This window comes from Schistocerca americana, chromosome 4 (assembly GCF_021461395.2).
Source record: "Schistocerca americana isolate TAMUIC-IGC-003095 chromosome 4, iqSchAmer2.1, whole genome shotgun sequence".
In the NCBI taxonomy this organism is placed as follows: domain Eukaryota; kingdom Metazoa; phylum Arthropoda; class Insecta; order Orthoptera; family Acrididae; genus Schistocerca; species Schistocerca americana.
The window spans coordinates 243,240,496-243,252,714 of NC_060122.1; the positions used below are offsets into that span (position 1 = coordinate 243,240,496).

A 12,219-nucleotide genomic window follows, 5' to 3' on the forward strand; every position below is an offset into this window, starting at 1 on the left:
TTTTGTTTTGCTTATTTTTCCATTTCCTCTAGACTGTAATGGGTTTATAAGGAACTTTGTTGAAAATGACTTGCCTGCCCTTTTTTCCATGTTATAAGCCTTCACTTTTACTCCTTGTTTCCGGGGAAAAGACCTCTCTCTCTCTCTCTCTCTCTCTCTCTCTCTCTCTCTCTCTCACTCTCTCTCTCTCTCCCCCCACCCCCCCCCCCCCACCCCACCCCACCCTCCCCCTCCAGAACAGTGTGAGATCAAGTAGCAAGTATTTTATTTTAATTATCATGCATAGATAAACACAGATAATTCATCTTGTTTTATTAACAGATGTGGCTGTCAAATTCACTGAGTAATAGTGAAGATACTTTTGTTGAATGTGAGATGGAACTGGGTAACTTAATATCTCCTGGAGATGACAAATGTATCCATAGGAAGAGTGAAGCAGAAATAACTAAAGAGTCATCAGATCCTCACATTTTGGTGTCAGACTCTGAGCAAGCACACCTGGATAAAGTTTGTGACAAGAAAACCACAATTTCTCTCTCACCATTATCATCAGAACCACCCAAAGGACATCAGACTAAAGAAAATCATTTGTATTCCACACCAAATGTGTTGCTTGAATGTCTGCTATCCTTCTTGAGCAGTGAAGTAAGTTAATAATAACCTATATTATTCACAGAGCTTACTTAACGAAAGGTTTCAAAGAAAACAGTGACTTGAAAGCACACAAATAATATTTATGTTATCTGCAGTTTGTATGTGCTTACTGTCTATGTAAGTTATTGCTTTTTTATGTTCAAAATGTAGAATCCGTGCATAAATGTGTATGTGTGTTTCTAGATCTGAGGAAGGACTTCTTTCGATAGCTTAATCTTGTAAATTAAATGTGGATGTGTTTTTAGATCTGAAATGGGGATTTTGTCCAGTAGCTTAGTCTCTCTCTCTCTCTCTCTCTCTCTCTCTCTCTCTCTCTCTCTCTCTCTCTTTAGATATGATGATGTTCTTTTTCAAATAACTCAGTTTACTTTTAAATGTGCCTGTCCTCCACTTTGTTTCCTTTGTGTGGTGAGTAGCAGTGTAGCCTAATTCATATTGTTGTTCATGATGTAGAATGATGTGATAAGCTTCTCAGTTCTTTGGAGTAATTATTTCCATACTCTGCCCATGACAGTCTTAATGTGTTATGGTTTTAAATATTACAGTTTTCATTCCTGATGTTTGTTGGCATAAACATTTATTAGAATTGTGTATTTGTTCAATGAAATAAACCAAGTTGTCTTGATACTCAGGTCCTGTTATATAATAATTATTATGGGATAAAAGGAAATGATGCTTTTCCTGCTGACATATTCTTACTATAATCCTGACTGTGTAACATAAATGCAACTATCTTCAAAGATATTGAAAAATATCTGGTTTGCTCTCTAAACATGTCTTGTTAAAAAAAAAAAAAAAAAAAAAAAAAAAAAAAAAAAAAAACGGTGAAACCGAGCAATAAAATTGAAACCGAGCAATAAAATTGATGTACAATAAAAACAATCCAGCTTTTATCCATGAAATAATGATGAAACTTGAGCCGTAGGAGACAGAATTTTCTTCTATGGAGAAGAAAAGTGGATTGTGCCAACTATTTTAGGAAAGCCACACAGTGTGTTTGAGCAAGTGAGGGGGAACTGGATAAGATTTTGGGGGGAGGGGGGAGAGACTTAGAGACTTAGTTTCTATTTTATTGTATCCAGCTGTGTCTTTCATGACAAGGACTACTGGCAAGTAGACTTTTCATTTGTTTATAGGTGGGTCACTGAAATTTTTCTTAACATTCTTCAGATTCCCATTTTACTTCAGTACTTATCTCCACATTTTCTCAAATGACTTGGTTTCAAGTTATATGCTCTGTTACAGCTTCTCCAATCATTTGGTGAAGACTCACTTGTGTGTCTGCTAGAAAATATGTTTAAGCCACTCTTTGTAATAAGATACAGCTACTTATAAGAACTCTGAAATCAAGACTACATCTGGGCAGTGAAGTGAATTCAGTAGTTTGTGGACATGAGACACCTGAAGAAATACTCATAGTTTGGCTGAACTGATGAACAGCTAAATACCTTTATAATCTCACATTTGAACATTCCTGAATTCCTCTGAAAAGCACGGCAACTCATACTCCAGAGTAGTTGAGAGCCAAGGACTAAGAAACGCCACAGTATAAAGTGCCTTCATACTAAAGATCTCCATGAGTGTTGAGCCAGGAAACCTTGACCACTTTCTGGCTCCACCAGGCTATATCCAATATGATGTAGGAAGTGTCCACTTTCAAGTGAAAAATTCTGTACTTGGTTCCTTCTTAGATGGAAACAAGTCACCTACATTTACTATTGCTGTCACTATTAATAATGTGTGGACAACTGTAAAGTGTTCTTTATTTGTAGGTGGCTTTCCTGACCTTGTTTCATCCTTCAACTTTACATTTTTGACCATTAGTGGCAGAAGATAATAATTAAGAGAGTACAGAGATAAGCAACATTGGCAACAAGTATTTCTCTCTCTCTCTCTCTCTCTCTCTCTCTCTCTCTCTCTCTCTCTTTCTCTACATTGAAAGTATTATGTACAAGTTTTATCACTTCCCTGTATTTAAAATGATGAAAATACTCAATACAGTAGAACGGACACAATAAACTGTGTAGATTTTGGACAAAATTCTTCAGATTTATCAGACCACACAAACAACTCCCCCCCCCCCCCCTCTCCCTCTCTCTCTCTCTCTCTCTCTCTCTCTCTTTCTTTCTCGCTCTCTCCCTCTCCCTCTGTGTGTGTGTGTGTGTGTGTGTGTGTGAGAGAGAGAGAGAGAGAGAGAGATCAACTAGTATAGAAACGTATGATTAGCAGAGGTTGAATATTTAAGCTGCTGTGTATTCTTAGAAAGGCTGCAATAAAACCTAGTATACAAGGATTTTTCAAAAAGTAAGGTGATTTTTCAAATTGCACGGGCAATGTACATTCGGTGCACAGTTTCAACTGTACAGCATACTTCTTTTGTTTCTGACAGATAGAAAGGTTAAACATGTTTTAGTGTGCTCAGCAATTTTTGATTATTATAAAAAATGGAGCAAAGAATTTGCATAAAATTGTGGGTGAAAAATGGAATCAAGTGCTCTAAAACATTTGAAATGTTGACAGTGGCATATGGTGAGTCTGCTGTAAGTTGAAAAAATGTTTACAAGTGGTACAAGCTCTTCCAAGATGGCCGAGAAGATGCCAATGACAAATCTCGCTCTTGATTTCCCAGCACAACAACAACAGACAATAGAATCGAAACTATGAGGACAATTGTTTTGAAAAAGTGTCAAATTACCATAAGACAAGTTGCTGTGGATGTTGGCATATAGTCAGCTTGTGTCATGCAATTTTTTGGATGTTTTGGGTGTGAGATGTATGTCAGCTGAGCTTGTTCCAAAACTTGTCAATTTTGACCAGAAGAACCATCACATGAGCATCGCTCAGGAGCTCTTGAATGACGTCAGTGATGATCCTAATTTGCTCAAAAGGGTCATAACTGTTGATGAAATACGAGTTTACAGTTATGATGTTGAAAGCAAAGCCCAGTCGTCCCAATGGAAGCATCCCAGGGATCCAAGACCGAAAAAACACGCCAAATTCGATCAAATGTCAAAGTTTTGTTCACTGTTTTTTTCAATTACCGTGGCGTAGTGCATAATGAATTTTTGCTTCAAGGCCGTGTGGTCAATAAGGAGTATCGCCTTGATGTTATGCACTGTTTGGCACTGTTTGCAAGAACCAATACGCAAAAAAGTCCGGAATTGTGGAAAAACAATTCACGGCTTTTGCATCACGATAATACACCTGCTCATTCATCATTGCTTGTGAGAGATTTTTTGGCCAAAAACAACACAACAATCATGCCTCAGCCACCGTATTCACCTGATTTGGCCCCACTGGAAGTACTCAAGGCTGTACCAAAAAGTGCTTATGACGAAGTGCTTCGAGGATTGGAAGAAGTGTTGTATCTAAGGGGGTTACTTTGAAGGAGACAACATGAATGTTGATGAACAAATAAATATTTTTTCATAAAAATATAAAGTCGCCTTACTTTTTGAACACACCTCATATTTTGCCAACAATGTAAGAAAAGACAGATTGCTTCTTACTGTAAAGAAGACACGTCAAGTTACAGTCAAGCACAATTAAAAGACACATAAAGCTTTCGGTCACAGCCTTCATCAGTAAAAACACACACACACACACACACACACACACACAAAGCATTCCAGCCCAAGATGAAAACACACACACACACACACACACACACACACACACACACACACAAAGCATTCCAGCCCAAGATGCTGGAGCTGGCAATCGTGTGTGGTGTGTGTGCGTGTGTGCGTGCACGCCTCTCTTTTACTGATGATGCTGTAGCTGAAAGCTATATGTGAGTGTCTTTTAATTGTGCCTGTCTGCAATTTGATGTGTCTTCTTTATAGTACGTAGCAATCTGTTTTTTTCCTACATTGTTGATATTCCTACCTGGAGTTTCCATTGATTAACCAGTATATTTAACCTATGAGGTAATGAAATCGCTTCATGTTTTTTAAAACTGATAAAGTGAAAATATTTTGTGTGTCCCATTTTGTAGGTTTTCTGTTGTAGAGAGAAATACAGATATCCCGTTTTCGTTATGTACAAACAGTGTCTCCAGGTGTGATATCTGAACTGTAATTTATCTTTAAATTAAACCAATGCAACAGCCTTGGAAATCATATTTGCTTTCTTTGTTCTTTTTGTTCAACATTCATCATTACTTTCTTTATATTCCTATCTACTTTTGGAATATGTTATTAAAGGAGCAAATTTAAAGTGAGTCAACATTTGTATCTAACTCTCTTTCATTCTCTTTTTGTTGGACATATATGATAGCTGTTGCTGCAGCTTTGTATGAATTTTCACTTCCCTTATTTTTATAATGGATTTTGGCTATGTCTTCCGTTGTTCGAAACTTAAGTAAAACACATTTTTCCTTGTGACATGAATCATCTTCATTGATATGTGCGGGGTCCATTCCTTCAGACATGTTTGAAAGAACAGACACAATCATCATATATAATTAAGGTGAGGATGATCAATTGATTACTCCAGTGCAGATGCACACCATGCTCGAACTCTTACGGGAATCGGCATAATGCCTTGAGCACTACATCAGTAGTGAGTGGGTAAGTTGAGAATTTGGGTCTGATAGGAGGCGTGCTAGTGTAGTCTGTGCCGCTGTGATGATCACTGTATCTGGATGGCACAGGGTCAGCGCATCTGCCAAGTAAGCAGGAGACCCGGGTTTGAATCCCAGTCCGGCACAGATTTTCAGCTTTCTCTATTGATTTAAATAAATGTCTTCTAGGAGCCAATTCATTAATTCCTTTATGTCTTCTTCATTTAGTTCATTGAACTACACTTTTTGTGTCAATGAGAAGTTGATCTTTCTTAAGCCAAAAGATTGCATATGTATTCAGTAGCACAGTAGTGCATGAGTAATAATACACTGTTACTAATATGTATACCGGAAATTTTTGTCTTTTCTTGGGTTGTAACATTAAGTAGTTTTATTTAGCTGTAGATGCATTGCTTACTAATGAACAAGAAAATATATATAGCCATTGATTTGCTAATAGCTGTTTAATTAACATTGTTATCTTTGGCTCTGAACTGAAAATTGACTATTACTATTTATACATATGGTCATATACTGGTCATGATGTTAGTAGCAGTTTTCATAACTAGTAAGTTAAGATAGTCCAGATGCCTTATAACACTCTTCTCTATGTCTCTGTAGGATAATAATGTAAGAACTAAAGCTTGTGAGGGTATTATGGTGATTGCTTCAATATCGTCTGATGAGCATGCTTTGCACATAATACGGCAATCCAGCCTACCTCAGACATTGTGTTCAAAACTGAGAATGTTGTTTGATGCTATCCCACAAGACATTGATCCTGTTGAGCTGTACAACATGAAGTTTAACTGGGGGTAAGCGTTATAATACATTGAAGTATCAAAGTTTTTAGTAATTCGCATCATATTTACATGCATACTTGTTTTTCAGCTGTAAAAATTGATGGGAATTTTCAACAGTAGTTCCATAATTAACTGTGTTTGTATTAATGTAATGGTGTCTTGCCATAATAGAAATTTATTATTGCATGTTTATTAACATAAAATTCAAGCCAGGTGTTAAGGATTAGACAACTAACATTTCATTATGAAAATCCACTTAATAGAAATTTATTATTGCATGTTCATTAACATGAAATTCAAGCCAGGTGTTAAGGATTAGACAACTAACATTTCATTATGAAAATCCACTTAGATTCTTCTCTTGTGCAGACATAAATGAGACATATAAAACTAACTACCCTTGTGAATTATGTTACATTAATTTCTGTGATATGTATGCTGCTGCAGATGTACACTGCTATTCTAAAGCATTGCATGTCCCAATATAGAATTTTGAGAATTTTTGTATGTAACTTCTAAGAACTCATTCATCTTTGAAATTTCAAATATTTATTAAGGGAGGATAGTCTGCATGTGAGAAGTAATATGTTAATAAAGGACAGGATTATTTCTATCATTTTGATTCAAGGAAATACGTCAACAGTATATGTATATCTGTACAATGACATGCCATGTCATAATATTAAAATATTAATATTAAAATTAAATATTGAATATTTTGATGAAATTTCCATTTAATTTTGTCATAGTGTAAAATATTGTGTATCACAAGTACTTTGTTCAGTGGTCATATCGTAATTAATTTTGATATTTAGTTGGGCCCCCCTTGGCCGTTATAACAGCCTTCATTCTCTCAGGCATGGAGTCGGATCAATTTTCTAATGGTACTGATGTCAACTTCATGATGCCATACTTTCACAGTCACCTCCAATTGCCCCTGTTTTATTCCAGGCTGTTTCTTCTGAACCCCTTTTCCAACCAGTCACCACAAATTCTCACTTTGGTTTAGGTCTGGTGAATTTCCTGGCAATGGAAGTTCCCTGATACTCAATTCAGTCATGACAGAACGAATCTGAAATGATAGATTTGGGTAATTTGTAACAGCAGTAACCTTGTAAATTGTATTAAAAGATACAGTAACGAAAACTCTCCTCTTTTGATACATGGCATGGAGCCAGATCCTATTGGAAAATTATTGCACATCTGGCAAAGCATCACATATATGAACATTAGAGGGTGCTGAATCACAGCTTTGTATTGATCACCGGTCATTGTTCCCTAAACAAAGTACAGCCTTCCCACGCTTTGGTATGTTATCGCTCTCCCCGCCATTACTGATGAAGCATTTTTCATGGTTTGCACAAGGTAGTCAAGATCCATCCTTTCATTGAGTTCATGCCTGACAAACTGTGGTCTGTCACTCAGCAAGAAAAATCAGCTTTCACCTGAAAGTATCACAGTTTGCCACTACTCTTTTGTCCAGTTTACGTGCAGTCTGGCCCATGCTAGCCTCTTTTTCGTCATTTCAGTTGTTAAAAATGGCTTTTTCTTGGCAACTCTAGGCTACAGTCCCATTGTATAGAGTCTTTTGCTAACAACAGATGAGCCAGAATCAACTCCCATTGCCTCTTGCCATGCTTTTGCCAGTTCAGCTGAAGTAACACTCATGTTTTTTCTGGCTTAGTTGATGAAGTATTCTGTCCTTCCGGGACAAAGAAATGCCTGGGTGCCCACTTTGTGGTAGATTTTCCATATTCCCCTTGGCCAATAGCTTCTCCAGTCTTCTACTTATGGCTGAGCACAATTTCAGATATATATAATAGAAGGAAACATTCCATGTGGGGAAAAAAAATATATCTAAAAAGAAAGGTAATGTGACTTACCATACGAAAGCGCTGGCACGTCGATAGACACACAAACATACACACAAAATTCTAGCTTTCGCAACCAGCGGTTGCCTCGTCAGGAAAGAGGGAAGGAGAGGGAAAGGCGAAAGGATTTGGGTTTTAAGGGAGAGGGTAAGGAGTCGTTCCAATCTCGGGAGCGGAAAGACTTACCTTAGGGGGAAAAAAGGACGGGTATACACTCGCACACACACACATGTCCATCCACACATATACCTATATGGATGTATATAATAGAGGGAAACATTCCATGCGGGAAAAATATATTTAAAAACAAAGATGATGTGACTTACCATACGAAAGCGCTGGCAGGTCGATAGAAACACAAACAGACACATACATACACACAAAATTCAAGCTTTCGCAATAAACTGTTGCCTCATCAGGAAAGAGGGAAGGAGAGGGAAAGACGAAAGGAAGTGGGTTTTAAGGGAGAGGGTAAGGAGTCATTCCAATCCCGGGAGCGGAAAGACTTACCTTAGGGGGAAAAAAGGACGGGTATACACTCGCACACACACACATATCCATCCACACATATACAGACACAAGCAGACATATTTAAATATGTGTGCTTGTGTCTGTATATGTGTGGATGGATATCTTTCTGAAAACATGTAACTAACAAAAGAACGTCATTGCAGTCAATGGCCAAGGGCGTGCACTGCTTTAGAACAGTAGTGTATGTGGCAGTGTGTAGCCCTGAAAAATAACTTTGTGTTTGGAGGGTATCCTAAACACACTGGATAAAAATTTAGTCTCCCACAGGAGACGTCACGATGATACTGTGTAACACACCTGTAGCCTTGATTTTTTTGCCCCCACCAGTCTACTGACTGGTTTGACGTGGCCCGCCACGTATTTCTCTCCTGTGCCAATCTCTTCATCTCAGAGTAGCACTTGCAATCTATGTCCTCAATTATTTGCTGGATGTATTCCAATCTCTATCTTCCTCTACAGTTTTTGCCCTCTACAGCCTCTAGCACTATGGAAGTTATTTCCTGATGTCTTAACAGATGTCCTTATCATCCTGTCCCTTCTTGTCAATGTTTTTCACATATTCCTTTCCTGTCCAAATCTGTGCAGAACCTCCCATTCCTTACCTTATCAGTCCACCTGATTTTCTGCATTTGCCTGTAGCTTTGATTCTCTTCTGTTCCAGTTTTCCCTCAGTCCATGTTTCACTGTCATACAATTCTGTGCTCCAGATGTACATTCTCAGAAATTTCTTCCTCAGATTAAGGCCTATGGTTGATACTAGTAGATCCCTCTTGGTGAGGAATGCCCTTTTTGCCAGTGCTAGTCTGCTTTTGATGTCGTCCTTGCTCTGTTCGTCATTGGTTATTTTGCTACCTAGGTAGCAGAATTCCTTAACTTTCATAACCATCAACCCTGATGTTAAGTTGCTCGCTGTTCTCATTTGTGCTACTTCTCATTACTTTCGTCTTTCTTCGATTTACTCTCAGTCCATATTCTGTTCTTATTAGATTGTTTATTCCATTCAGCATATCATGTAATTCTTCTACACTTTCACTCAGGATAGCAATATTATCAGTGAATTGTGTCATTGATATCATTTCACTTTGAATTTTAATTGCACTCCTGTACCTTTCTTTTATTTCCAACATTGTTTCTTCGATGTACAGATTGAACAGTAGGTTTGAGAAACTACATCCCTGTCTTACACCCTTTTTAATAAGAGCACTTCATTTTTAGTTGTCCACTCTTATTATTCCCTCTTTGCTGTTGTATATATTGTATATGATCCATTTCCCCCTATAGCTTACTCTTCCTTTTTTCAGAATTTCGACCATCTTGCACCATTTTACATTGTCAAACGCTTTTTCCAGGTCGACAAATACTATGAACGTGTCTTGATTGTTCTTTAGTCTTGCTTTCATTGTTAGCCGCAATGTTGGAATTGCTTCTCTTGTGCCTTTACTTTTCCTAAAGCTAAACTGATCATCATCTAGCGCATCGTCAATTTTCTTTTCCATTCTTCTGTAGTTTATTCTTTTAAGCAACTTGGATGCATGAGCTGTTGAGCTGATTGCGCGATAATTCTCGCAGTTGTCAGCTCTTGCCGTCTTCATAATTATGTGGATGATATTTTTCCGAAAGTCACATGGTATGTCGCCAGACTCATACACACCAACATGAATAGTCATTTTCTTGCCACTTCCTCCAATGATTTTAGAAATTCTGATGGAATGTTATCTATCCCTTCTGTCTCATTTGACCTCAAGTCCTCCAAAGCTCTCTGAGTCTAATACTGGATCTTCTATCTCTTCTAAATTGGCTACTCATTTCTTCTTCTATCACATTAGACAGATCTTCCTCCTCACAGACACCTTCAGTGTACTCTTTCCACTTATCTTCTCTCCTCTGCATTTCACAGTGGAATTCCTGTTGCACTATTAATGCTACCACCATTGCTTTTTATGTCACCGAAGGCTGTTTTGACTTTGCTATATGCTGAGTCAGTCCTTCCAACAATAATTTGCTATATGCTGAGTCAGTCCTTGTGACAATCATTTCATTTTTGATTTCTTCACATTTTTCATGCAGCTATTTTGTCTTAGCTTCCCTGCGCTTCCTATTTGTTTCATTTCTCAGCGACTTGTATTTCTTAATTCATGAATTTCTCTGAACATTTTTGTACTTCCTTCTTTCATCGACCAACTGAAGTATTTCTTCTGTTACCCATGGTTTCTTTGCAGTTACCTTCTTTGTACCTATGTTTTTCTTTACAGCTTCTGTAATTGCCCTCTTTAGAGATGTCCATACCTCTTCAAATGTATTGCGCACTGAGCTATTCGTTGTTGCTGTATCTATAGCCTTAGATAACTTCGAGCCTGTCTCGTCATCCCTTTGCACTTCCGTATCCCACTTCTCTGCGTTTTGATTCTTCCAGACTAATCTCTTGAACTTCAGTCTACTCTTCATCACTACCACATTGTGATCTGAGTCTGTCTGCTCCTGGGTTTGCCTTACAATCCAGTATCTGATTTCGGAACCTCTGCCTGACCATGATGTAATCTAATTGAAATCTTCCCATATCATCTGGTCTATTCCAAGGATACTGCCTCCTCCTGTGATTCTTGAACAGAGTATTCGCTATTAGTAGCTGAAATTTATTACATAACTCAGTTAGTCTTTACCATCTCTCATTCCATGTCCCAAGCCCATATTCTCCTGTAATCTTTTCTTCTACTCGTTCCCCATACAGCAGCATTCCAGTCCACCACGACTATTAGACATTCCACGCTCCGACCTGTAGAGTGTTATCCTTTCGTTGCTTATTCAGTCTTTTTCTCATGGCCACCTCCCTGTTGGCAGTCCTCTCGTAGAGATCCGAATGGGGGACTGTTCTGGAATCTTTTGCTAATGGAGAGATCATGACAATTTTTCCATTACAGGCCACATGTCCTGGATACACACTATTGTGTCTGTAATGCAGTGGTTTCCATTGCCTTCTGCATCCTCATGCCATTGGTCATTGCTGATTCTTCTGCCTTTAGGGCAGTTTCCCATCCGAAGGACAAGAGAGTGCCCTGAACCTCTATCTGCTGCTCTGCCCTCTTTGACAATGACTTCTTATGTCGGAAATCTTTGATCACCAATGCTGATTATTAATCAAAATTTAAGCTGTGGTGGGGTTTCAAACCCAGGACCAAGGACATTTTGATTACTAATCAAAGACACTACGCCTAGACCATGGGTTCTGTGTCCCTGATAATGGCCTCCAAATGTACCTGCATGTTTACAGCTGAACATCCCTCTCCCCTCCCCCAACCCCCCCTCCCCCCACTGTTGAGGATTAGATCCTGTAGAGCTATCAGATTGTGAGGATGTTCATTGCTACTTTTCACTCACTGTTCCAAATAGTCCTACACTTTTTTCTATAGAATTAAGAGTGGGTGATTTAGTGAACTAGTCAATGTGTTGATAGGGTGCCCAAGTGTTCCTTACACCAGAATCATACTCGTCTATTCCTGTGGACATGACTGTTGTCATCTTGGAAGATATGAGTGCTCAAAGCATACTTATTGTGAACATGTAGAAGAAATAGCACCACTTGGTCAGCAAAGCTGTTGAAATAAACATTATGGTTCATGTTCATAGTAAACTGAATGGGTGATCCCAAAACGTTACTGAAACATCACAGAACCACTTCCACTCTGAACCACACCCTCGACTAACTGGATGTTAAAGACATTATTGGCACATCAGTACACTAGATGCCTTGCACCATTGGGAACAAGGCGAAAATCATGAATTGTTGAACCACACTACA

At 38.3% G+C, this 12,219-nt stretch overlaps 1 protein-coding gene across 3 annotated transcripts in view; it reads left to right on the plus strand.

Annotated features, from left to right (window-relative positions):
- The window catches only part of LOC124613134 (FHF complex subunit HOOK interacting protein 2A-like), a 196,579-nt gene that overhangs the window by 68,364 nt on the left and 115,996 nt on the right, over window positions 1-12,219 (plus strand). For all 3 annotated transcript variants that reach the window (XM_047141750.1, XM_047141751.1, XM_047141752.1), the window contains 2 exons: window positions 322-645; window positions 5,840-6,033. In XM_047141750.1, coding sequence (XP_046997706.1) covers window positions 322-645; window positions 5,840-6,033 — 518 coding nt within the window. The remainder of the gene's footprint in view (window positions 1-321; window positions 646-5,839; window positions 6,034-12,219) is intronic.